Genomic DNA, 26,698 nt, shown 5'->3' on the forward strand with positions numbered 1-26,698 from the left:
CATACAGAGCTGGAGGGATTCACACGCTTCAGGTTCTGCATCCTCTCCTCGAATCTCTGCAGTTGGCATCTTTCTCTGAAACCAGAGGAAGGGGAAGCTGGATGCCAAGTCTCACATACTCTCAGGTGGAGATGGCACACAAGTCGCTAGTGCCAAACCACACTTGATGTCTGAGCTTTACACAGTGTATGGGGGAGAGCTGCTGCTGCTGCAAAACACAACTGCATAAAGGAGGCGAGAGAAGAAGAGGGGAGCAGAGAGGAAGATGAAACTGGATGCAAAGGATGAGACTGGGTGCTCCAAGGAAGAAACAACTGCCATTAACACACACACACCAAATCAAAGCAGGAGCAGGAGCATCATCCATCAGGCTTAGCAGCCCACCCAGAAGGCCTTTTGCAGAAGGTCCCAGGTTCAATCCTCAGCATCTCTAGGTAGGGCTGGAACCCTATCCCAAACTGCCACTCTCCAGATGTTGTTGGATTCCAACATCCATCAACCACAGCCAGCATGTGCAATGGTCAGGGATCATAGGAGATGGAATTAAAAACATCTGGCGCGCACCAAGTCAGAGACAGCTGGTGTACATAATGCTGAGCTAGATCCTAATGGGCCAACGGTCATATGCGGGATAAGGCTGCTTCTTGTGTTCACTCAAACCCCTTGCATTGTAATATGCTTCTTTCTTCATTAGATTTTTATTCCAGTGTCTTACAACAAATTCAAAACACCACACAAAATGAGTATGCCATTTTTGCAAAAGAAATATTCAAAAACAACAGCAAAAGCAACTTGAAAACAAAAGACACACAACAATATCTCCTTCACCTGGGAGTGAAATTTCCATTTCAGCCAGTTTCCTAAATGGAAGAATAGAGATGGCCGTGCATTAATCATTGCGCATGGCATTCCAAATGCACTACTTCTCCTAGTCAGCACCAGTCACACCTCAAACGGTTGTGGCGCTCTCAGTGCAACCTCCTCTGGCATTAATGCAGCTTTCCCCAACCGCCTAATGTCACTAGACTCCAACACCCATCATCCATGACTGCTAGACATTCTGGCTGGAGCTCTTGTAATCTGGAGTCCAACAACATCCAAAGGGTGTTAAACCAACGAAAGGGGAGACAGGGGAGGCCACCTCCCAAAAGAGAAAGGCAAAATTCATTAAGAAATTTTAGGAAAGTGATTTCATATGGGGGCTTCCCCAGACAACTTATTTATTGCGCATTTATCCTGAGTTGCATGCACAAAGTTTACACAGAGGTTAGACTATGTCCTGACTTTACTGAGTGTTTGTTCTGAGTTGTTTGTGGGGAGGTTATATAACAATGAACATTCATTCCATTTGCTTCCACAGTGGTTATATGCCTTCCCACTAATAAATCATTCAGCCCACACTTTACAGTACACTTCACCAACACCTTTCTAACCACAAAAAGTTTACTTTAAAAAAAAGCAACCATGAGATTGGTTTCACCACGGCAACAGAGCAATTAATCCACTTTAATTGCACAAGCCTACTTTTCCTGTGTGTGCTTGTATCCTTCCACAAAATAGTGACAGACTGGACACAGCCTGTTTGAGAAGCAATCCGTTCAGTAGCAGGCTCCATTGGCTCTCATGGCCAGCTTTAAAACAAAATCACCGTATTTTTCGCTCTATAAGACGCACCAGACCACAAGACGCACCTAGTTTTTGGAGGAGGAAAACAAGAAAAAAAATATTCTGAATCTCAGAAGCCAGAACATCAAGAGGGATCACTGCGCAGTGAAAGCAGCAATCCCTCTTGCTTTCTGGCTTCTGGGATAGCTGCGCAGCCTGCATTCGCTCCATAAGACGCACACACATTTCCCCTTACTTTTTAGGAGGGAAAAAATAGAGCAAAAAATACGGTAATCTGGATAAGTATAACTAAGAGGGCAGCAGTCTCCTTAAAGAATTAGTCAGGCAGGCAGGTTTGAAATATATTAATCGACCAAACCTACACTTTAATAATAATAATTCAACACAGAACATGATGCACTCTTTATTTTTCCAAAGCTGTGCACAGGTGAGAGAAGATATGCCTATTTTAATAGGGCACCTGACACCCACAATCTTTCTAGGGGCTCATCCACACTTCCTTTTGTGGCACAGGCACAGGTCCACGTTTTAAAGCTCTGTGTCTCTGTGTCTTGTTTTTTGTCTTGTTTTGCCCCACCGCTTTCCCCAGGAAAACCCACATTTCACCACTGGATTGGAGCAAATGGCAATCCGCAGAAAAAGACACATTTTGCTCATTAAATAAGGTTGCTGAAATAAAGAAAACTTGGAATAACAAGGACTGGGCATTGGTGTGAAAGAAGTGTGACTTCAGGGTTGTCTCCAATGCTAAACTTACTTAAGCCATTGAAATAATGAACATGACTAAAACTTATGCCCATTGATTTTATTGAGTCTACTCTGAGTAGACGTGAGCGGAATACAACACCCTCAGTTCTGAATGCAAATCCCTAGGCTGAGAATGCACTCAGAGGCCCCCCGCTGTCTATTTTTGTACAGTGGTGCCTCGCAAGACGAAAAGAATCCGTTCCGCGATTCTCGTCGTCTAGCGGTTTTTTCGTCTTGCGAAGCAAGCCCATTGATTAGCGCTACAGCGGTCTAGCGGCTTTCCGTGATCAGCTGTTAAGCGGTTTTTTCAGCGGAACAGCTGATAGACGGCTTAGGAAAAGGGGGGGAGCGAAAAAAACCCGCGGGGACGCGCAAGATTTTTTCGTCTTGCAAAGCAACCCCATAGGGAATTTCGTTTTGCGAAGCGCCTCCAAAACGGAAAACCCTTTCGTCTAGCGAGTTTTCCGTCTTGCGAGGCGTTCGTCTTGCGGGGCACCACTGTACACGGCTTTTTGTACACGGCTCAGGTTGGTAGATATTTTAATCTATTTATTTCATAACATTTATGCATCACTTGGTTGTTTAAAAAAAGCACTCAAAGCAGCTTACAAAAAGAATAGAACAATAATACCAGTGAAAACTCTTAAAAACAGCTATATAAAATATTAACAAAATAATTAAAATCAAGGGTAAGTCAAAAGCAGATTAAAACACATGGCAACATTATACATATCTAGGTAGGTTTGTCTGATGGAGGACCTCTGTACATATCTAGGTAGCTTTTTATGATGGAGGACCTCTGTAGCCAACCCCAACGACACGATCTCAAGATGGAAGGGGAGGGAACAGCTGCAGTCGCCTGCGATTCCTGCGCAATGTTTGCCATCTTGCCAAAGGTTGCAGGCAGCTTTACCTGCAGCAATTGCATGTTGATTGCTCTCTTAAAAGACAAAGTCCAGCAACTGGAGGAACGTGTAGCTACGCTCCAAAGAATTAGAGAGCTGGAGCTCTTCTTGGAAGCAACAGAGCACACCGTCTCCACCAAGGAGGAGACAGGGGACTCCCCTGAGAAGGAGTCTAGTTCACCAACACAGGAGCCAGATATATGGAGAAACGTGACTCAAAGAAGTAGGAGGCCCAGGGTTCACTCTGATTGCTTAGAAATACACAATCGCTTTGAGGTCCTCTCCCCTAGCATGGAAGACGAAGAGCAGACTCCATTTGAGGATCTCTCCCTCATTACAGTCGATCAGGTATATGAAGACGAGCAGCAAAGTCAGTCCTCAGGGAATGTGCAGGCGACCTTGGAACGGACAGCTCACGGAAGAACCCCGACCAAACCCAAGAGGAGGCGTGTAGTGGTGATAGGGGATTCCCTACTGAGGGGAACAGAAGCAGTGATCTGTGGGCCTGACAAGATGTCTCGGGAAGTGTGCTGTCTCCCCGGGGCTAAGATCCAAGATGTAACTGAACGACTGCAAGGAATCATAAAACCCACTGACGAATACCCCTTCCTCTTGGTTCATGTGGGAACCAATGACACTGCAAGCAATAGCCTCCAGAAGATCAAAAGAGACTACGAGGCTCTCGGCAGGAAATTGAAGCAACTAAATGCACAAATTGTCATCTCATCTGTCCTCCCAGTTGAACGACATGGCCCAGGGAGAGAGGGGAAAATAGTGGAAGTGAACAGCTGGCTTCGCAAATGGTGTAAACAGGAACGGTTTGGATTCTTAGATCACGGACTGCAGTTTCTTGAAGATGGACTTCTGGCAAGTGATGGGCTGCACCTCACAACGGTTGGGAGAAATGTTTTTGCCAAAAATCTCAGAAACCTCATCAGGAGGGCTTTAAACTGACTAATGTGGGGGAGGGAGACAGTGCTCCTGAAGGTAGGAGTCTATCAATTAATGAAGATGATCATCCAAATGTCATAGACCAAATGGAGCAAACAGCACGCGGACCTAGTGGAGGGAGGAAAAAATCCTTAAATAAGAGACACGGAGGAATGATTAATGGACTTCAATGTCTGTACACTAATGCGCAAAGCATGGGAAATAAACAAGATGAGCTTGAGCTCTTGGTACAGCAAACTAAATATGACATAATAGGCATCACTGAAACCTGGTGGGATAAGTCCCACGATTGGAATGTAATAATGGAGGGATACAATCTATTTCAGAGAAACAGACCAGACAAGAAAGGAGGAGGAGTGGCGTTATATGTCAGGGGTGTGTATACCTGTGAAGAGATCCAAGATTTAGAACCTCAAAGCCAAAGTGAGAGCATTTGGGTCAAAATTAAGGGAGAGAAGAATAACAGAGACCTCATTGTGGGAGTTTACTATAGATCCCCAAGCCAAACGGACGACATAGATGATGCCTTCCTGGAACAGATGGCCAAGCATGCAAAAGGAAGGGAGATAGTAGTAATGGGGGACTTCAATTACCCGGATATTTGTTGGACGTCAAACTCAGCCAAGAGCATAAGGTCAAACAGATTCCGCACTGGCCTTGCAGACAACTTCATTGTCCAGAAAGTGGGAGAAGCAACAAGAGGAACAGCCATTTTAGACCTGGTCCTAACCAATGTTGATGACCTGGTTAGTGGGGTAGATGTGGAAGGATCATTAGGCGCGAGTGATCATGCTCTTCTGAAGTTTACTATACAGCGGACAGTAGCAGCCAAGCATACTAGGACTCAATTTCTTGACTTTAAGAAAGCCGACTTCATAAAACTTAGGGAAGTGCTGGGTGAGATCCCATGGACAGCAATACTAAAAGGAAAGGGAGTTCATGATGGCTGGGAGTTTGTTAAGACGGAGATAGTAAAAGCACAACATCAGGCAATACCAATGAGACGAAAACATGGAAGGTGCCTAAAGAAACCAGGGTGGCTATCTAAAGAACTTTTAACTGAATTAAGATTAAAAAAGGATGTGTACAAAAAATGGAAAAGGGGGGAAACCACCAAAGAGGAATTCAAACAAATAGCCAGCACGTGTAGACACAAAGTCAGAAAAGCTAAAGCACAGAATGAACTCAGGCTTGCTAGAGAGGTTAAAAGCAACAAAAAAGGCTTTTATGGGTATGTTCTTGGCAAAAGGAAGAACAAAGAAACAATGGGGTCACTCAGAGGAGAAGATGGTGAAATGCAAACAGGGGACACAGAAAGGGCTGAACTCCTCAATGCCTTCTTTGCCTCAGTCTTCTCCGATAAAGAAGACAATGCCCGACCTGAAGAATTTGAAGCAAATGATTCAGCAAAGGAAACACAGCCCAGAATAACTAAGGAGATAGTACAAGAATATTTGGCTAGATTAGATGTATTCAAGTCTCCAGGGCCAGATGAACTGCATCCAAGAGTATTAAAAGAACTGGCAGATGTGATCTCAGAACCACTGGCAGTCATCTTTGAGAATTCCTGGAGAACAGGCGAAGTCCCGGCAGACTGGAGGAGGGCAAATGTTGTTCCTATTTTCAAAAAGGGGAAAAGAGAGGACCCAAATAATTACCGCCCAGTCAGTCTGACATCAATAGCAGGGAAGATTCTGGAGCAGATCATTAAGCAAACAGTCTGTGAGCACCTAGAAAGGAATGCTGTGATCACCAATAGTCAGCATGGATTTCTGAAAAATAAGTCATGTCAGACTAACCTGATCTCGTTTTTTGACAGAATTACAAGCCTGGTAGATGAAGGGAACGCAGTGGATGTAGCCTACCTTGATTTCAGCAAAGCATTTGACAAGGTGCCCCATGATATTCTTGTAAAGAAGCTGGTAAAATGCGGTCTTGACTATGCTACCACTCAGTGGATTTGTAACTGGCTGACTGACCGAACCCAAAGGGTGCTCATCAATGGTTCCTCTTCATCCTGGAGAAGAGTGACTAGTGGGGTGCCACAGGGTTCTGTCTTGGGCCCGGTCTTATTCAACATCTTTATCAACGACTTGGATGATGGACTCAAGGGCATCCTGATCAAATTTGCAGATGACACCAAACTGGGAGGGGTGGCTAACACCCCAGAGGACAGGATCACACTTCAAAACGACCTTGACAGATTAGAGAACTGGGCAAAAACAAACAAGATGAATTTTAACAGGGAGAAATGTAAAGTATTGCACTTGGGCAAAAAAAATGAGAGGCACAAATACAAGATGGGTGACACCTGGCTTGAGAGCAGTACATGTGAAAAGGATCTAGGAGTCTTGGTTGACCACAAACTTGACATGAGCCAACAGTGTGACGCGGCAGCTAAAAAAGCCAATGCAATTCTGGGCTGCATCAATAGGAGTATAGCATCTAGATCAAGGGAAGTAATAGTGCCACTGTATTCTGCTCTGGTCAGACCACACCTGGAGTACTGTGTCCAGTTCTGGGCACCACAATTCAAGAAGGACACTGACAAACTGGAACGTGTCCAGAAGAGGGCAACCAAAATGGTCAAAGGCCTGGAAACGATGCCTTATGAGGAACGGCTAAGGGAGCTGGGCATGTTTAGCCTGGAGAAGAGGAGGTTAAGGGGTGATATGATAGCCATGTTCAAATATATAAAAGGATGTCACATAGAGGAGGGAGAAAGGTTGTTTTCTACTGCTCCAGAGAAGCGGACACGGAGCAATGGATCCAAACTACAAGAAAGAAGATTCCGCCTAAACATTAGGAAGAACTTCCTGACAGTAAGAGCTGTTCGACAGTGGAATTTGCTGCCAAGGAGTGTGGTGGAGTCTCCTACTTTGGAGGTCTTTAAGCAGAGGCTTGACAACCATATGTCAGGAGTGCTCTGATGGTGTTTCCTGCTTGGCAGGGGGTTGGACTCGATGGCCCTTGTGGTCTCTTCCAACTCTATGATTCTATGATTCTATGATTCTATATGTTGAATGTCTTTCTCTAACTCTTAATTGGAGGATTTTCTTTTAACTTATCTAGACTATCTGTTATTGCCTGGTTTTCTCCTGGCAATTATTTGCATCAAAACTATTTTCAGGTGGTGTTGGTTTTTTAATGGCTACTGTAGGGTTGCCATATTTCAAAAAGGGGAAACCAGACACAGAAGTTGTTGAACTTTTTTTTTGCAAAATCTAAAAAAAATAAATGTTTTCGAGATATTTTTAAGGAAATTCATCAAAATCTAGACTTCTGAAACAGGTTGACATATCTCCAGATTTTCCTGGACATCTGAGCATGATTTCCACCCAGACACTGTTTACGACTGCCGTGTTCTGACTATGTCCGGAAAATTCCAAGTGTATCGATTCTATGATTCTATGAGTGTCTAAACAAAAAATGTTTTTAGCAATGAAGGCCCCTGCCTGATGTCAATAAGCTGGGAGTTCCAAAGTGTGGGCGCTGCCACACTAAAAGACTGAAATTTTTCAAATGTGCAACGAGTATCGTATGGCACCTGCGGCAATGCCAGTTCTGCAGACTGAAGCAGATGAGAGGCTATGCGTGGGGTAAGGCGATCTCACAGGGAATATGACCCCAAGTTGTTGAGGGCTTTCTATGGTAAGAGTAACACCTTGAACTTTGCCCAGCAGCAAAACAGTAAGCAGTGCAGGTCTCTGAGCACAGGTGTCCTGTGCTGATAGGGTCTCCCTCCTGTCAGCACTTGTGCTGCAGCATTTTCTGCACTCACTGCAGCTTCTGGATCAAGCGCAAGGGAAGCCCCACGCTGCAGGAATCCAGTCTTGAAGTAACCAGTGCATGAATTACTGAGCCAAGCTTTCCTGATCCAGGAATGGTCACAGCTGATCTTGGGTTTCTAGTAAAAAAGAATAAAACAGATATATCCCACTTTATATCCTGAGAGGTTCTCAAAGCAGCTTGCAAAAGGTTCTCATAATAAAAATCACATTCAAGTCCAGTATTTGGAACTGGTATCAGGAAAAGAAGCACTGGGGCATTTTTTTGCCCTCATCCTTAGTCTTCCCTGTTCAGGGGCACCCAAAACATGTTGGCACCTGAGGCGAACCCCAAAATGGCACATGCACACTCCTTCCAAGGAAGAAGGGATGAGATAGACATCTGAACGAAGGGCTAATCCAGATTTGCACTGGGAGGTGGGAGGAGGCCAGCAGCACCTCCCAGAGGCAGCTGTGGGGGTGGCATTGTGGGGGGTGCTAGAGGGGCAGCGGACAAACATTCCTTGGAGGCCAGATCTGCTGCTGTTGTGGGTTCTGCCACCTAAGGCAGTAACACCCCCCCTTGCCTCATGAGGGGGGGGGGGCTCTGATGCTGCTCTTCAGCCTCCACCTGTGAAGCCACAGAGGCCACTGGTGTCCTTGGAGGAAGGGAGGGCAGCTGAGTCGCCCAGCCCAGGATGCAGACAAGTTTGAGACTCCAACTTCACCAGTCACCATGGTTTAATGGCGAGGGGTGATGGCAGTTCAACAACACCCAGAGGGCACCGGGTTAGGGAAAGCTGTTCTAGAGAGCTGGGGGGGGGGGGAGAGAAGCAAGGAAAAAGCTATTCTGAGCCTAGTGCATTTCCTTTAATCTCATTTATGAGAAGAAATTGGGTGGGGGGACACCCCGTGCCCTTTTCAGCACTCTTATCAGAGAAAGGAAATGAGATTTCTAAAGCTCACATTTAGAGAGAAGGCAGGGGGAAGGGAGGAAAGTGAATTTCCACTTGAGACACACTTCAGCCAACAGCTTTTGTAATGGAAATGTCGCTCTCTGGGAATGCTCAGATTTCAGATGGGGCTTTTGGGGGAGGGGGGAGCTGAAACTCCTTGCTCAGCCCTTTGAATGCTAGCTCCCAGGTGACCATCTGGGAGGAGCAGAGGGAGAGAAAGAGATTTGCCAGACCATTACTCAGCACCATTGGGGGGTGCTAATGCTGGGGAACAGGCCTGGATTGACAGCTTCGTGAATGGAGGTCGCTTTTATTCAATCAGTTCCGCAAACGAGATTGGCCTCCCAAGGGTGCCCCCATCCTTCCACAGCTGGGCCCGTCAAGGACCCAATTACATTATGAACTTGGCTTCAAGGGAACCAGTGCTGGGGGGGGGGGATTACATCCCCTCTACAGCCAGCGCTCGGGTGGGGACTGAAAGGAGGAAGAGCAAATAAGAAGACAGTCATGCACTCTTTACATAAATAAGGGCTTGTATTAGGACTGCCGTGCTATATTTACTTCTCTCTATCTTACTCGAGCCCCCCCAAACAGCACTGACCCAAATTATTGCAAGTGTTTATATCGCTTAGGCTCATTGGTAGTGCCCATGCCTGGTATGCAAAGCCCCGCCCCCCATTCAATCTCTGGCCTCTCCAGGCATCTACAGCACCAGGTGCTGTCGCCAGTTCAAGAGGACATAAGAAAGAGCCCCCATGGGCCCCTTAGCTTCACCAGGACCTGGCATGGCGTGGCAGCTCAACATGGAGGAGGAGGAAGGAGATGAAGCAGAGTTGGGGGGGGTGAAGGCTGGCATCCAGTAATGGAAGATGGAAGTTCTCCTCTTTTGAGTATCAAAAGAGAGGGAACTGCCACTCTCTCCACCATCCCACCTGGAAAGGGGGTTGGAATCCACTCAGACGGAACATCCCCTTAAAGCAAGAAAGTCTCCCGAGGGAGCTCGCTGTGCCTTGGCTTTAAAAAAGGGGGGGGGCACCACAACTGCTGGGACATCTTCATTGCTCCTGCTCAGCTCCAAATCTCTTGCCTTACTTGTATTCTTTGGAATCACAACTTCTGGACCCTGAGCTGGCCTGAATTAAGATCCCTTTCGCACTCACAAGCCTACTGCACAAGGGGGAAATGGAAATTCATTGCTCTACACACTTTTGCCTCTGACCCCACCCAGCACAGGCATGTGGGCCCCAGAAGGGAACGTGGCCCTCCAGATCAGAAAACCTTCCTCTCCAATGCTTGTGTAAAAACTGTACAAAGCTAAAGCTTCCAGGTTGGCAACTTAAGAGAGAGTATAATTTTGTATCTCCTTGCCTTCTGGCATTTCAGCCGCCTCATTATCATGCCTTAAGGATGCACTGAATGAGATGCTGAAGCCATCATCCTCTTGGTGTAGTTCAGCAAAGCTTCTCATCAGAAGGAGACGAGGGGAAGCGAAAGGGAGAGACAACGTTTCTTCCAATTACAGAGGTGGAATCCATGAAGTTAAGGGATTCACTTTCACCCAGGGCAGACAGGGTGAGGTGTCACCTTGTAATATTGATGGAACAGAACGGAAAGGTCTAATTATGTAAATGATGAGCTGGGCTTGCTAAGAAGGAGCAGCCAGCCTTAACGAGGAAGGGGGGGTCTCTTGCCACAGTTACAGCTTGAAAGGTAATTTAAACAGTGGCTATAAGCGTCAATCAAAAAGGCAAGGAGCAGAAAGAGGCAGAAGATCACTTCTAAAAGCTGCATCCGAGTAGCCGGCAGACACACAGCACAGCACCAGGTGAATAAATTCCCAGGATTCTGCTCGTCTTTGGCATCTCTCTATAAAATACACAGTTGACAGCCGATGGGAAACAGAACAAGAAAGCCCAGCCTCTCAGACTCATAAGATCAGAAGCCTTCAACCTTTTCAAACTCAAAATATATATGCCTTTTTCCTTTGTGGCCCCCGCTATAATGTCCCTAACCTCTTCTCACAAACAACAGCACACTTGAAAATTGAAGATCAGTATGTTGTATGAATCACTTTCAATTGTAAAATCAATGAATGGCCTAACTTGTAAATCAATGTCAGAATTATAGGGGGAAAGGTCGGGCATTAAAAAGAGCCCTGCTGGATCAGCTTGAAAGCCTGTCTTGCCCAGCATTCTGGACTAATAGATGCTTCAAGAAGCCAACCAGGAGGTCGCTGTTGCTCCCTAGCTATTGACAGATATACTGCCTTTGGGAATGTGGGTTCCATTTAGCCATCGCGACTAATATCCACTGATAGTCATACAAATTAGATGGTAAAGCCACCTAACCTAGGTCAGTGTGAACTATTGCATCTTGTGGCAATGAGTTCCATAAGTTAACAGGTGTTGTGTGGCCTGCGGAAACATCCCAAGGGCCAGGGGGAGGCCTGGGCCTGAGCTTCCCTAAGACTGTGTAACAAAACAGAAACAGAGGAAACACCAGTGGAAAAAACCACCTGTGGAAAAAATAAAGCAAACATTTCTCCACTGAAAATAAAATGCTTGGGATCTGCTCCCTGAAGGGATAGTATAGATAAGCACAGGCCACTTTTTAATCTCCTCACTCACACTACAATATCACACTGTTCAGGCCTGCACTACTTCATTTTAGCCACCTTGGTTGTTTTGTTTTGTTTTGTTGTTGAAGCAAGATGTGGAATCTGTGAAGTTACAGAGACAAGGTAACGTCTCTGAAGCATGTGTCGCTTTGCCTCAGTGCTGGGCTAACTGCATCCCGGTCCGAATGGCAGGAACCATGCAGTCAGCAGCATCGCCAAAGGCCAGCCCCTCCTGCCCCACGGCCTTCTCCTCAGGAAGCAACCATGATCTCTTTGCAGAGGAGAATGGGGAACAGCTCTCCACCTGCCCCAGTGCACAAAGCTACTGTTGTCAAGGGAATGTCCACTTGGTATTTTCACTGCTTTCCCCCCAAATGTAAGCATTCAGAATGAAAATAACAATATTGTGTCTGAGAGGAGGAGAAATAAATCACAGACTTAAGTTGGCTCCCTTTAATCCTATGATATCACACTGTTTCTTTCACCCACAAGCCTGTGGCTATCTTTTTATTTGTTCGTTTGCTGTTAATGTGGATGTAATTCATTAGTACATCCACATTACTACAACAACTGTTGCATTCAAAAAGAGTAAGGAAAAAAAATTATTTTCATATACTTCCCATCCACGCCTTCCATGGTTTCCTCCCTATTCCCAACCTATCCACGTCTTCCTGTTCTTCTAAATTTTCCTTTCTCCTTCTCTTTATCTCATGTTATAACTTGCACTGATGAATTATAATTACCCTGCTAGGTTGATTGTCTTACTATAATAATTTTTCATATACAACACACAATCCTCTTTAAGTTCTTTTTCATCTCTGTTTCTATTAGTCCTACCCACTAGTTCTGCATATTCCAGCAGTTTATGATGCCACTCTTCTTTTGCTGGAATCACGTCTGTTCTCCACTTTTGTGCAAGTAAAATCTGTGCGGCCGTGGTTGCATATATCAACAGACTCACTTGTTTTGGAGGGACTTCTGTCGTTATTATACCCAGAAGATAAGCTTCTGGGTTTTTAGGAAAGGAGCTTTTAAACATTTTTTCCCCAGTTTGCTATGGATTAATTCCCAGTAATCTTTAATAACCCTACAAGACCACCACACATGGTAGAATGTTCCTACACTCTCTCTACGTTTCCAACATTTATCACTCTCTGCTTTGAACATCTTTGCCAATTTGTTGGGAGTTAAATACCACCTATGAATCATCTTAAGATAGTTTTCTTTTAAAGTGTAACAGGCAGTAAACTTCAAGTTGTTTTTCCAAAATTGTTTCCATAAGCTTAGGTCAATATTATGTCCCACATCCCTAGCCCAGCTGATCATGGATGACTTAAAAAACTCTTCCTTCGTTTCCCACTCTAATAATAAATTATAATCATTAAAAAGTTTTTACCTTCAATCCTAATATCTCCTTTTCAAATTGTGATTGTTTGTCTGCAAAACCATATTTTTGCCTGCCTTAAACAGAGCATTAAGTTGATAATAGTTTAGCCAGTCTGTTACATACTCTAATTTCTTCTTCTTCTTTTCATTTTTGGTTCCCCGCCCCCCCCCCCCTTTAAGATCTCTGTATGTACCCCACTCAACAACAGTGGCTCTCTCACAGGTTTCTTTCTCTCCGTCTCTCACAGTGGTGACTTTTTCCTTGAGAGTTTCTTTTTAAAAAATGATGGCAAATGTGTTGCTGCCTCTGCAAACTCCTCCATTTCTTCCCAACCTGGTAGTGATGGGACATATTTGGGAGAAGGAAAGGCTAAGGAATGAACCCAGAGTGGAGTCCGTAAGACAGTTGGATGACGCCTTGTATGCCTCCTTCTGGCAACTCCTGCAGCCAAGCCGGTGTCAAACAAATGTCTTGCTCTGCTTTCCTCTGGACCATGTCAGTGAGGGCAAGGCGGGGATCTTGACGTCTAGGAAGCCCAGGACCTCCAGACACACCAGGTCCCAGAAAGGCTTCTTGGTGCTGCTGGAGCAGCAAGAACAACATGGCTTGACTTCCCCCACAGAGGCATACTCCATTGTCTCACAAGACAGACAGATGCCAACAGGTGGTGATGGTTAAGGAGCTGGCAGCTGTGGCGTTCGCACACACATTTACTGTCTCTGTTCAAAGAGCTACAACCCCCCTCACCACCACCAGCACCAGAGCTAGAGCACTCAGTTAGATATGAGGCCCTTGCCAAGTGGGAGGCCTGCTAAAGTCTAACGCAGGATTCGGCCATGACCCAGACCCACTGAGTGTGAGTGTGGACAGTGTGGGAGGACAGAGCCCATGCCTGCTTAATCCCTGCAACATACAAGAGCCCCAGATTCCCATAGGAGAAGGAGAAGGAAGGTGGGGGGGGGAGGAATAGCCATTTCTCAGCTGCCTGATTTTGCAAAAATCCCTCATTAGCACAGCTCCACACACCGGCCAGGCAAAGCAGACATACTGCTCAGTAAGACCCTATCCACACTATAGTTTAAAGCAGCAGCATGCCATTTTAAATGGTCATGGCTTTTACCCACCCAAAGACTCCTGGGAAATGTAGTAGTTTGCTAAGAGTGCTGAGAGCTGTCAGTAGCTCGCTATTCCCCTTACAGGGCTACAATTCCCAGAGTTCCTTGGGAAGCGGGACTGGCCATTAAACCATTTGTAGCTCTGTGAAGAGAATAGGGGGTCTCCTAGTGACTCTCATCACCCTTAACAAACCACACTTGTCAGGATCCTTGGGAGAAGCCATGACTAATTAAAGCAGTGTTTCCCAACCTTTTTTGGGCAAAGGCACACTTGTTTCATGAAAAAATTCTCGAGGCACACCACCATGCCAGATGGGGAAAGGTCACTTTTTACTTATGTAAAAAATAAAATAAAAAAATCACCGGAGGAGAGCAGAGGCTGGAGGAGGAGGACAAAGGCGCTGCCGAGGAGGCGCGCCAACTTCTGCGCCCGCCCCGTCGCCGCAGGCTCCTCCCGGCCGAGAGCCAGAGGACGGCGGCTTAGCAGGAGGAGGAGGATCGGGTTTGGCGACGGCTGCTGCGTCCTCTCCAAGCGCGGGGCTGGCCTCCGCCGCGCCCGATCCTCCGCGCTCGCCGCGCTTCTCGGCAGAGCAGGTCTCGTGCGTGTGCGAGGCGCTGCTGCAGGCGGGCGACCCCGGCCGGCTGGGCCGCTTCCTGGGCTCGCTGCCGCCCGACGCCGAGGCGCCGTGCCTGGAGGCGCAGGCGGGCGAGAGCCTGGCCAAGGCGCGCGCGCTGCTGGCCTTCCAGCGCGGCGACTTCGCCGAGCTCTACCGCCTGGTGCAGAGCCGGCGATGGGATGTGGGAGGGAGGGAGCTCGCCGCCCCGCGTGTGCCTATGTGGGGCACGTTACAGCCCCGTGACATCAGCGCCACGCAGGCAGCCAGGCAGGCAGACAGCGAGAGCCCCGCGCTGGGCGGCCTCTCCTCGCTGCCGCCGCCCCTCCTCTCGCCGCCCGACTCGCCCGCCTCCCTCCCACGGCACACCAGGCAACGTCTCGCGGCACACTAGTGTGCCGCGGAACACCGGTTGGGAAACACTGAATTAAAGTGGCATAATAAGGCTTCAAATGTATAGTGCAGATGGGGCTTAAGGTGTTCCCTTACACCTCTGGAATGACTATGAAGAATTCTGTGGGCTAAATTCTGCCAGTAAACAAGTTTTCTATGTCCTTCCCAGCTGCCCTCCCAAACAAGATTTTTTGTGTTGTCATTTTCGCCACCCGCAATGGTCTGACTCTGTAAAGGCAGCTTCCTATGCTCCTATGTTCCCCCCAGTCACGCGGGGGGGGTGTGTTTGTGATGTGTGCATGGTACAAGCTTCTCCAGTTTGCAAATTTGCCCATAGGCCCAGAAAGGTTGAAGATGATGCATAAATTATTCCCAGCAAAATCTGTGGTCTAAATCTAAATTAGACTGCTTTAAGTTAAGAAAGCCTTAGAGAAAAACCAGGAGTGGAGCTGGGATAGAAGATTAAGTTCTCATTTCTGGCACTGATCAGAGGCACCTTCTTTCTTAACTGCGCCTGCATGCACACCCACCCACCCCCCACTACTTTGCATCTGGCTCTAGCTGGTGTACCTCCAGGTCGCAGTGAAAGACCAAGTACAAGGCCAAAAGTCCACCCCACAGGGGCACATAAATATATTACAACTCACTCGGAGAACGATTATAGCCCACTCAGACGGCCATAGACAAACAAAATTGGCAATTGAGGTTTGTGCCAAGCATTTGCAGTTCAGAGCATGCTTTTCCAAAGCCAAAACTGCAGCGAAATTCAAGGCCTCCGCAGCTGAGCATCCAACACTCAGTCTGAAAGGGACACACAACAGCCTGTAGTCCAATGTGCAGGGGCAGGACTATCACTGCCTGCAGCCAAATCGTTTATTCAAATCCACATGCAATACCCTGCCCCTTAAGAAACCCTCCTCACTTCTTTTATAGCCCTGGGAGCTCCTTGCCTTCTGTGCTTCTACACACTCCTTCCCAGCTTCTTCCCCATCATCCTTTCCCTCAGTCACCTCCACCTATTTTCTCTCTCTCAACTCAACCGACTTGTATCCCACTTATTCTGAAAAGAGCTCAGGGCAGTGTGCATAAGGCTAGCCCATGTTGTTGTTATTGTTGCTATTATTATTTAAATCTGAAGATCCTGTGGCATTAGAATACAAAATACTAATAAAAGCAAAACAGAAACAAAATCTTCACAAAAGCTCTGTAAGGTGGATTCACACTGAGAGGCAATAGCTGACCAGTGAGTGAATGTCTCAGCTGACAGGAGGAAAGGAACCTCTATCCACTGCACCACACCACTGCTTTCCATTCCCCAGATTCCTGCTTCCCAACCCACTACTCTGCTCTCTCGTCTTTCTGCCACCCTTTGTCCTTCAGTTCACTTACACCAGCAGCCCTCCTGTTCATCCAGCTTCCAAAAACCTTGGCTTGCCCTGCAGACAATATTGCAGACAAATCCATTAAGGTTGCAAATCCTTCCATTTGGCAAAGCAGAATTTTGTGGGGTCTGCAAGGTGTCCGGCGCATTCTGGGGTGCCTGTCAGGCCCTTATGCTGCAAAGCGTTCAGCCTGCGGGGCCACGTAAGGTGAAGACAACGCCAACATTTTAGTTCCTCTGAACCAGCCTCTAAGACCAGCAGAGGTGAGAGTTCTAAAAATCCATTTGCTGGCTGCATATTGCAAACAGCTAGAATATTGCAGACCACACAGTTAGTTTTCAAGTTGCCCATTGTATTTCTCCCAGCCGCCACCTCCTCCTCCTCCTTTTCCTCATCGCAAAACCAACATGTACTGTACTGCGTGTGCCTGGCTCCTTGGCTTACCTTGGAGAGATCCTCCGTCCCTCCCTGCTGACTGAGCAGAGGTGAATGTCTCAGCAAAGGCTCTTGCAGCAGCTCCAGCCGGGGCCGTTTCGTCTCAATGAACTCAATTTCCGACTGTTTGCTCAGGTCAGAGAGGTAGGAATGTGACTCAGCTCGGGCGTGCAACTCCTGCGACCTGACGGGGAGGCAAAAAGAAAGGATCCGTTACAGGGCCACAAGGCAGCCTTAGTCCTGGGATGCAGAGTAACACCTGCAGTCCAGAGAAAGCAAAAGAAAGGGGCACAGGAATTCTGACTGCTGTGACAAGTACTGCTGGGTCCTGGCCTAGGAGCCTTGGTGAAGGACAGTTTCCTGCAGCTTTTCCACTAGCCAGAAAAGGGAACTGTGAGCAGTTCAGGCTGAGACGTCCTCACACCCTCCCAGAATCCTCTCAGTCCTAAGGATCACACGAGTGCACACAGCCGATCCTATGGCACTGCCTGCTATTAATAGATTCATTGATTGAATTTGTATACTGCCTCACTATAAAGACTCCTAGATCTGCTGCTCTTCCTCAGTAAGCAAACCCTGCTAAGAAGAAACACGCTCACACACCACACTATAATCTCTCTTGCACCACCCATCAAGGCTGAATATCTGCCATTTTGCCTCTGGGCTTTCTGTTGTTGCTTCAGGTGCTTGACAGTCTTTCTTCCTTTCTTTTTTGAGAACATTTTATTAAATTTTCCAAAAGTAACAACAAAAGCATCATCAACAGATTTTAAAACCGTAATTTTATTTGACTTCCCTCACCGCCCCATCTTGGTTTCATTGTTTGATTCTCATTCACAAACGTCATTAAAAGCTTGACAGTCTTTCAACCTGAGTGCCTGACACACTATTTGTCACTATGCTGAATCTTTCCCATTTGCTAAACCCTCTGTTGTATTCCTAGCAAGCATCTTCAAAACAGCTCCTTGAGGCAGGCCTGACATATATCCCTAGGGCAGAAGGCAACTTGAATCCATTCCTCCCAAGTCTGCAGAGCATACCATTTCTCAGCCTCCCTTGGCCATTGCAGAGCTTTCCCAGGGAAAGAAGTCCCACCTGGATTCCCTTTCGTAATCACGATCTGGATCAGGTGTCACCCCCTGCCAGGCCCTGCTCTTGCACAGTTGTGGGCCATGGAAAAAAGTCACTGTGGTCGGGAAGCTTTCACTGGTGCCAGAAAATATCAGCTGATCCTCTCTCACCCAGTGGGTGCAAGGGAGTCTCATAACCAATGTCCTAGTCTCCCTGGAGCTTCCCTCCTTTAGTCAGTGGGTATGCACAAGATGAACCCCACCCTCAAGCATCCAGTTGCCCTCAAGAGTCGTTGTAGGGTGGAAACTGGGAACCTGTGGCCCTCCAGATACTGCTGGATGATTGTAAACCAGTTGAGGATGCCTTGTGGCTTGTGAGAAACAATTGAGAAATAATCATACTAGCCATACTTAGCTGTTGCCCTTGTTATGTTGCTGGGGCTGCTGGGAGTCCAACAGCATCAGGATGCATGGGGCTGATAACACCAAGGTTGCAGGTTCGATCCCAATATGGGACAGCTGCATATTCATTCCCACAGTGAGGGTTTTGGACTAAAACTAGATGATCCTCAGGGTCCCTTCCAACTCTACCATTCTATGAGTCTACGACCAAAAGGTGATGGCAGGAGATGAAGAGGAGGAAACCCCTTGGCAAACCTATTTGGCTGCATCTTAAATCTGGTAAACCTATTGTGGCATCCCATCTGGCATTAGCATTGCAAGTGCTACCTGCTCGTCTCCCCAACCCACCACCATCTTCCCAACCCCTCAATCAAGAGGATTAATTGCTTTCAATAAGAATCGCAATTAAGCTTTCCCCTCTCAACACACTCCGCACGTCTGCTTCAGAGGGCTGCAAGCAAACGTAGGCTTATTAACGTGCACAGAATGTATCGTTTTTGACAAAAGGACCATACTTCTCGTTACCATGGGACAAATGCTTCAAAACCTTAATTGCCAGGAAGGGGAAAAGAAAAAGGATAAAGAAAACAGAATTAAAAGCGGGTGAGGAACCCTTAACAAGGACCAGCTCCAAGGAAGAATGACTCACAAACCTACCCAAACCTCCTTTGAAAACAAACTGCCTTGCCTTTACTACTATGGGGGGAGGCAAAAATGCACAGGGCAAATTTACATGTACAGCCATTTGTTACAGCTTCCATTTCTTTCCTCAAGACGGAAGTCTAATGATTAATCTTCCCCGCTCCCCTCAGAAAAGCACTACACATAATGAACTCTCTATCCATATATTGAATTTTTCTGAAGTGACTATGCAGATACAGCTGTACCCACCTGCCCACCCTGGGTATTCAGGTAGAGTGAAAGATGGTGGAATGAGTGGGGCAAAGAAGGCATGAACTGGAATAACGGCAACATTCTGCTTGAGGGCAGAATTTCGGGGCCCCACTCAGGTGAATGATCAGGATGTGCCCCCTCCAAACAAATCAGGGCTGGCTTACGTCACTTCCTTCAAAAGGTAGTAAAGGTAAAGGGACCCTGACCATTAGGTCCAGTCGTGGCCAACTCTGGGGTAGCAGCGCTCATCTCGCTTTATTGGCCAAGGGAGCTGGCGTACAGCTTCCGGATCATGTGGCCAGCATGACTAAGCTGCTTCTGGCGAACCAGAGCAGCGCACGGAAATGCCGTTTACCTTCCCGCCGGAACAGAACCTATTTATCTACTTGCACTTTGACATGCTTTCAAACTGCTAGGTTGGCAGGAGCAGGGACCGAGCAACGGGAGCTCACCCCATCGCGGGGATTCGAACCGCCAACCTTCTGATCGGCAAGACCTAGGCTCTGTGGTTTAACCCACAGCGCCACCCGCATCCCTCAAAAGGTAGAAATGCCACCTAAATAAGACCTCCCCATAAGACATGTGTGGGGACCCTCAGGCTCCCTGTAGCTGGTCCTTGGGACTCTCCCCCTGTTTGCCTTTTGGCTCCTGAGCTGTGATAATGCCTCTTGCTTAGAATTGCAGAGTAGGGAGGGACCACACAGGCCACCTATTTCAACCCCCTGTAATGCAGGAATATTTTGCCCAAGGTGGGGCTCGAACCCACAACCCTGAGATTAAAAGTATTATGCTCTACCAACTGAGCTGTCTCAAGCTCATCTCAGCGGAGGACAGAGAGGGGTGCATGAGCATATAAGGAAACTAGCCAAGTGTACAAATATAAAATTTACAGATGTGGCCCCTGGCTCCACCTGCTGCTGGAAGGTTGTCCAGAAGGGCATGCAGCTGTCTGGCTGAAAAAACATTCCTGCAGGGCCATGCAGTCCACAGTCCAAGACTGTTGTGCCACACCACTGAAGAAGGCTAGGCTAGGGCTGAGGGTGGTTAAGCCTGAATCTAGGCCAGGTGGGTTTCCCAAACCAGGGTGCGGGAGAGGGGGAGTGTGGGGTCCGCCAACCGAGGTCAGTTCCCGGAGTTAGAAGATGGAGCCTGAATTTCAGGGGGCTGGACTAGATGACCCTCAAGGTCCCTTCCAACTCTAAAATTCTATGGTTCTATGAAATGCTGAAAGCAGCGAATACTGTTCTGTTGGCAACAAAAACATTCAGTGCCTGGGGAGGTAATGGTGGTGGTGAGAATGTGCTAAGCTGGTTGCACAGTCTTGAGTGAGGGGGGGGGGAGTGATCTATTCACCTAAGACAGTGGTTCTCAAACTTTGTTCTCTGGGCCACACAAAATATTTCATTGAAAAGAAATACATTGGAAAACACCACTAGGGTTGTCCTCAGTATCACTTGATGCTCTTGCTCACATTTTGAAAATATATCTATCCATATTCTACAAATAATTTTATATATATATATATATATATATATATATATATATATATATATATATATATATATCATACTACACTGAAATGTTCATGTGTTTCCTTGATTGTCCTTGAATCTTCCCACCACACTGGCCATCCTCTTATGCCACACCAGTGTGTGCACTACCACTGACTGAAGATATATCCCCCCCCAAAAAAAAGGCAACGGGTGAGTCTTGTCCTTGCTTTTCTGGCAATTGGCCTGTTTTGAAATCTGCTGGCCGGGTAAGAGAGAAAGTATTTATATCAGATCTGGCCAATCAAGAGATTTTGTTCTGAGAGGAACAGGGAACATGGTCTTCTCAGTGGTGGCCACGTAACTGCCAAGATTTATTTTGAGTGAGCCCAGGCAAGCCTCATCCTTCAAATATTTAAACAAGCCTCAAAGACCTATCATTTAGCCTTTGTGGGCAAATTTAGGAGTTGGGCTGTACGTGCTATCCTGATTATTAATGTTATGCTAGGTTACTGTTACTGTATTGTTAGTACCAAATGTGAATATTGCTTGAATGAACTCAATGTTTTGCTATTACAGTGGTGCCTCACAAGACGAAAAGAATTCGTTCCGCGAGTCTTTTCGTCTTGTGATGTTTTTCGTCTTGCGAAGCACGGTCCGTCGCAACTGCGCCTCTTCAAGCGGCTTTAAGAAAAAAGCGCAAGACGTTTTCGCCTTGCGAAGCAAGCCCATAGGGAAATTCGTCTAGCGAAGCAACGCAAAAACGGAAAACCCTTTCGTCTAGCGAGTTTTTCGTCTTGCGAGGCATTCGTCTTGCGGGGCACCACTGTATGTTGTATTGTGCACTGGTGGATATAAAGTTCATAAACTGCATTGGGAGGTATGGTTTTGTTTCTTTGTGTTTTTAGCATGAAAAGCAATCTTTATAAAACAAATGTTGCTTGCCTATTAAGAGGGTTCCATACCCCTTTGGGCCTGCAGTGGGTTGTGAGGCCTATGGAAAAATAGTCCTGGGTAGCTGCGTGACTCCAGCCTGCAACCTGAGTTTTCCGTGTTCAAGCTCCAAAGTCTCCGAGCCCTCTTGCTTCCAATCTCCTTCGGTGGCCTTCAGCAAGCCTCCCGCTTTCTACCAGAGGCCCTCCATCTGCCATATGGGGGTAATAATACTGCAAACATACAGATAATGATACTTGCAGAAGGGCTGCCAGCTGAGATAAATATATGTGAAGTGTTTCCTGCTGGTTTTCTACACGGCAGTGAAAGAAAAGCATAAAAAGCCAGGGATGGCCCTCCAGATGCTGCTAAGACTCCGACCCCCATATAAACCCCAGCCTGCGAGGTCAATAGTCAGGGATCACAGGAGTTGGCATCTATCAACATTCAGAGGGCCACCAGATTTACATATTGTTTCTACAGCTAGGTGAACTACAAGAAAACACCACCTGAAGCAAAATGAGCAGGCAGAGGCAGGCTGGAGGACTGCAGGTGTGGCTCAAAGTGTACAACAGGTGTTTCTGAATGCCAACCCATCATCCGTCCTGCTGGCCAGCATGTCCCAATGCATCAGGGATGGTAGAAGCTGCAGTCCAGCAAGCCTAGAGGGCCTCAGGTCCTCCATCTAAAATGGAAAACATGCCAAAACCCACCTTCACATTTTGAGCTGGAGGACCAGCATCAACTTGTTTTGACTCAGGAGGCACACCATGCTTTCTCCAGCCCTCCTTCTGGTGGCGATGTTCCCTTTCTTAAAAGGGGGCACTACCCTTTTGTAAAGGGACGCGGGTGGCGCTGTGGGTTAAAGCCTCAGCGCCTAGGGCTTGCCGATCGAAAGGTCGGCGGTTCGAATCCCTGCGGCGGGGTGCGCTCCCACTGCTCGGTCCCAGCGCCTGCCAACCTAGCAGTTCGAAAGCACCCCCGGGTGCAAGTAGATAAATAGGTACCGCTTACCAGCGGGAAGGTAAACGGCGTTCCGTGTGCTGCGCTGGCTCGCCAGATGCAGCTTTGTCACGCTGGCCACGTGACCCGGAAGTGTCTCCGGACAGCGCTGGCCCCTGGCCTATAGATGTGAGATGGGCGCACAAACCCCAGAGTCTGTCAAGACTGGCCCGTTCGGGCAGGGGTACCTTTACCTTTACCTTTTTACCCTTTTGTAGCGTAAGGCTTACACCTGAGCACTGAAGACCATTCTGCTGTGATCTACTCCAACTTTTAAGGGAAAATATATGCAATTCTAGTCCTTTTGCCAGATTAATATATTTACTTATATGCTTTCTTACCCACCCTCCACTGTGAGGTCCCAGAAGAGGCCACTGCAATGCAATCATGCTTCCAATTGTAAAACCGTTTGTATACAATTGTAAAAATACAATGCAAAACCATTTCAAACAAAAGCAGCAAGGTACAAATTAAGCAAAAACAGAAATACCTTAACTGTCAAAGGCTGGGGTAAAGATCTGCATCTTCAAAAACTATGCACCAAAGGTGCTTGATGCACCTCTCTGGGGAAGGAGCTCCACAACTTGGGGGTTGCCACAGAGAAAGCCCTGTCCCAGACAGCCATTCCTGACACTTCTGAAGTTGGCAGTATTACCAAGAAAAAACCCTCCAGTGATCTTAGCACTCAAGAGGGTCTCTGTGGGGATGGAAGCAGCTTTTCAGACATTTGGGGCCTAGACACCAACGTGAGCGCCTTGCCTTGGGCCTGCAAATCTTGATGTTTCGAGGGCACACTTCAAATATTCCTGGGCAACACTGCACCATTTCTGAACGGTTCAGGGACAGCCTAGGATGTTAGAAATATGCCTTGGGGCGGTGATCAGACAAAGAAAAGAAGCAAGATTGCCAGCACATTCCTCTGCAAGTATTTGTGGTACAACGTGTACGAAAAGGAGATCTTAAAATAACTTTTCAAAGCTCATTTGTCCCACGGCACACACGCTGCAGGGGAAACCTTCCAGAAAATGGCCCACAAACAATAGAAGAGGTGTGGCAAGGCATAGCTTAGTGGTAAAGCGCTGTCTAGGTGTTGCAAGGTTAAATGCCTCACAACTCCAGATAAAAATGCCTCAGGGACAACTTGCACGGCTCCACAAGCAAAATATGGCACAGATCTTAAAGGACTGTACCAATTTAACTGCAGGCAAGAGACTGTGTGCTTGAATACTACTACCAGATTTGGAAGGCATTGGTGCTGGATGCAGGCCGTCTGGCCCCTGGTTAACAGCTTCAGGGACACACAGAAGGCATGGAGGCAGGATCACTTTTCAGCCTGAGGGTCTGAACAATAAAATCCCTTCAGAGCAGGATTGGAGCAAAAGTGGAAGCAGCCAACACCCACCCACTCCCCTAAAAAAAACCAGTGATGTGCTTGCAGGATGTGATCCTTAGAAACTAGAGTCATAGAAAGCTGCCTTACTATGGCAAAAAGGCTAGTATTTAGGCACAGTAAAGATAAATCTATGGCCCCCTTTAGTCAATGGATTGAACATATGACAGCACTCGCAATGTATGAACAACTTGCTTACAGATGTAGCCTTTCTACGGAAAAATATTACAATATTTGGAAAGCTTTTATAAAAAAATATAATAGGTTATAAATAACCATATATGTATTTGGATGATAACATTATATACCTGTCAGATGCTGCTGGTGGTTGCTCGCAAGTAACCAGGCAGGACTCCAAACCTGTCTTTTACAGGTTTTATTGTGCAAACTATTTACGGTGCAGATCTCCAAAGTTCATGTCCGTCTTAGTCACTTGCAGAATCCGGGAGTGGCCCCTTCCGGCTTCTCCCCCAGCATAAGAACTTTGACACCCCAAGTCTCCTCCTCCCCTCCTTGCGTTTCACCCCTCTGCGCAAACTGGGCGACGGAAGAGGCGTGTGTCCCTCCTGGCCAGCCCGGCGAGGTGAGGCACTGGGGCTCTCCGCAGCCTCCTCAAGCCCTTTCCCCTCTTCTCCACTGGAGGGGTGGCTTTCCCCACCACTGGAAGAGGAACTGCTCCTCAGGATTTTGGGAGGCTCTCTGTATCCCAATGGCCCCCCACCTCCCTCCCCTGTTCCGATGGCAGTTCCCTGGCAATACCTGTAAACTAAACAAGCATATATGGAATTCAAGTTGTTTGTATGTATAGTATATAATATACTTTTAATTTCATTTTCTTCTGTATTTACTTTTTATTTCTACTAAATTTTGTTTAATCAAAATATTATCAATTAAAAAATTAAAGAAAAAAATAGAAAGCTGACTTTCTATCAGATTGTTATTCCATCTAGTTCTGTATTGTCAACACTGGCTGACAATAATTCTCTAAGGTTTCCAGAAGGGAATCTTTTCTAAATCCACCTGGAGATGTTGAAGGCTGACCTGGGATCTGTATCTCCTCTACCACTGAGCAACTGCCCTTCCTCCTAGAAGGAGCCTGATCTGAAGGCCAAAGAACATGCAAGCAGATGTGGAACCTGACAAACAGGGAGGGAGGAGGCAGGCAGCAAGACAGACAACACAGATTCTGGAATATAAAAATAACTCAGAACAAGCCCCAAAGCTGGCCGTTACACGGGCAATGACTTGGCTCTGAGCTCAGGAAGAAGCAGCCGAATATCCGCTAGGCATGCACATGTGATGTCATGTTGGGCCTGTGGGGACAACATTCTCCCACTACTCTGCAGCGTGAAGTGGCCCACCAGCAGACAGACTGGGAGAGCCTCTCTGATTTGAGTCTCCTTCGACCACGGGGCAGGGAACCCAAGGGCAGAGTTTTCTTCTAAGCAACCTGCCGATGGTGGGCAAGGCCAGAGGCAGAAGTCGGCTGAGCAAATCATGCGACTTTTAACTTGGGACATTGGGCTAGTTTCGGCTCATGCCCATCTCTATCATCCATCCAGGCAATGAAGGGGCAAAGCAGGGCCAGTGAGGGTTCTGGCTCAGCAGTCCTAAGGAGGGGCCAGAGGGCTGAAGAAAAAGGCTTGGAGAGGCTGGAGGGTTCGCCATACCTGCCTATTGCCAAACAGAACTTGGATAATTGATTTCACCCCCTTTTTTGCCTTCACAAAGCCTTTGGAACATGCAACGGGTGGTATTTAGAGGGCATTGTGAGTTTCAGAACCTCAAGGGATCATAACTGCGAAACACATTGTTATGTAGATCGCTGTGAAAGCTTCACTTACTGCAGAGCATGAGAAACTTGCCGGGAGTGATTTTGTAGTGTTCAGGAGAAATGTTGGGAGAGGTCTTGGAGCACAAATAGTGGCCTTTGCTGTCAAAAAACAGACAGCGCAGCCCAAGATGAGGGGAAGGAGTGAGGGAAGTTCCACACCAGGAACAAGGAGGAAAGAAAGACTGACATCCAGATCTGCTGCCTTGAGGATCTTGCTGCCTCAGGCGGTTGCCTCACCTTGCCTCATGGGTGGGCCGGCTCTGCTGAAGCCTGGGTCAGGGAACTTTTCTCAGCCCAGGAGCCACATTCTCTTCTGGAAAAACTTCCAGGGGCAACATGCCAGGGGAGGAGGAGCAACAAGAAACCTTTGTGCAGGAGGCTGGCTGCTACACACAAACACTCTCTCTAGCCTCCATTCCAGCCAAGCCAAGTACTCATGGAGGATGCGAAGGAAGCCCAGCAAGAGGAGTAACCTGGACAGAGGGAGTGTGGCTTGGGGGGGGGGGTTGAGGGCCAGATAAAGATACTTGAAGGCTAACTTTTGGCCCCCAGGCCTGAGGTTGCTCACCCCTGCCACGGCCCCAGCCGCTGTTCATGTGGCACATGGGGTTCATTTCTGGAGCTGCTGAGCAGCTATCAATCAAAAAGCTCCTCTCCCTCCCTCCCTCAGTTGCTCTCTTGCCTTTCCAGAAGCAGAAGCATTTCAGCCAAAATGAGAAGCTGAAGGAATGAGAAGGAAATGCGCTGTTGTGCTGGTGATGTGGAGAAGACCAAGGACTGCGAGTAAG

General features: G+C 47.3%; 1 protein-coding gene across 17 annotated transcripts in view; it reads right to left on the reverse strand.

Moving 5' to 3' along the window:
* The window catches only part of NCOR2 (nuclear receptor corepressor 2), a 392,573-nt gene that overhangs the window by 236,728 nt on the left and 129,147 nt on the right, over positions 1-26,698 (reverse strand). For all 17 annotated transcript variants that reach the window (XM_082203742.1, XM_082203745.1, XM_082203729.1 and 14 more), the window contains exon 4: positions 16,905-17,079. In XM_082203742.1, the coding sequence (XP_082059868.1) occupies positions 16,905-17,079 (175 nt within the window). The remainder of the gene's footprint in view (positions 1-16,904; positions 17,080-26,698) is intronic.

The sequence above is a fragment of the Podarcis vaucheri genome, assembly GCF_965113315.1.
Source record: "Podarcis vaucheri genome assembly, chromosome: 16".
In the NCBI taxonomy this organism is placed as follows: Eukaryota; Metazoa; Chordata; class Lepidosauria; order Squamata; family Lacertidae; genus Podarcis; species Podarcis vaucheri.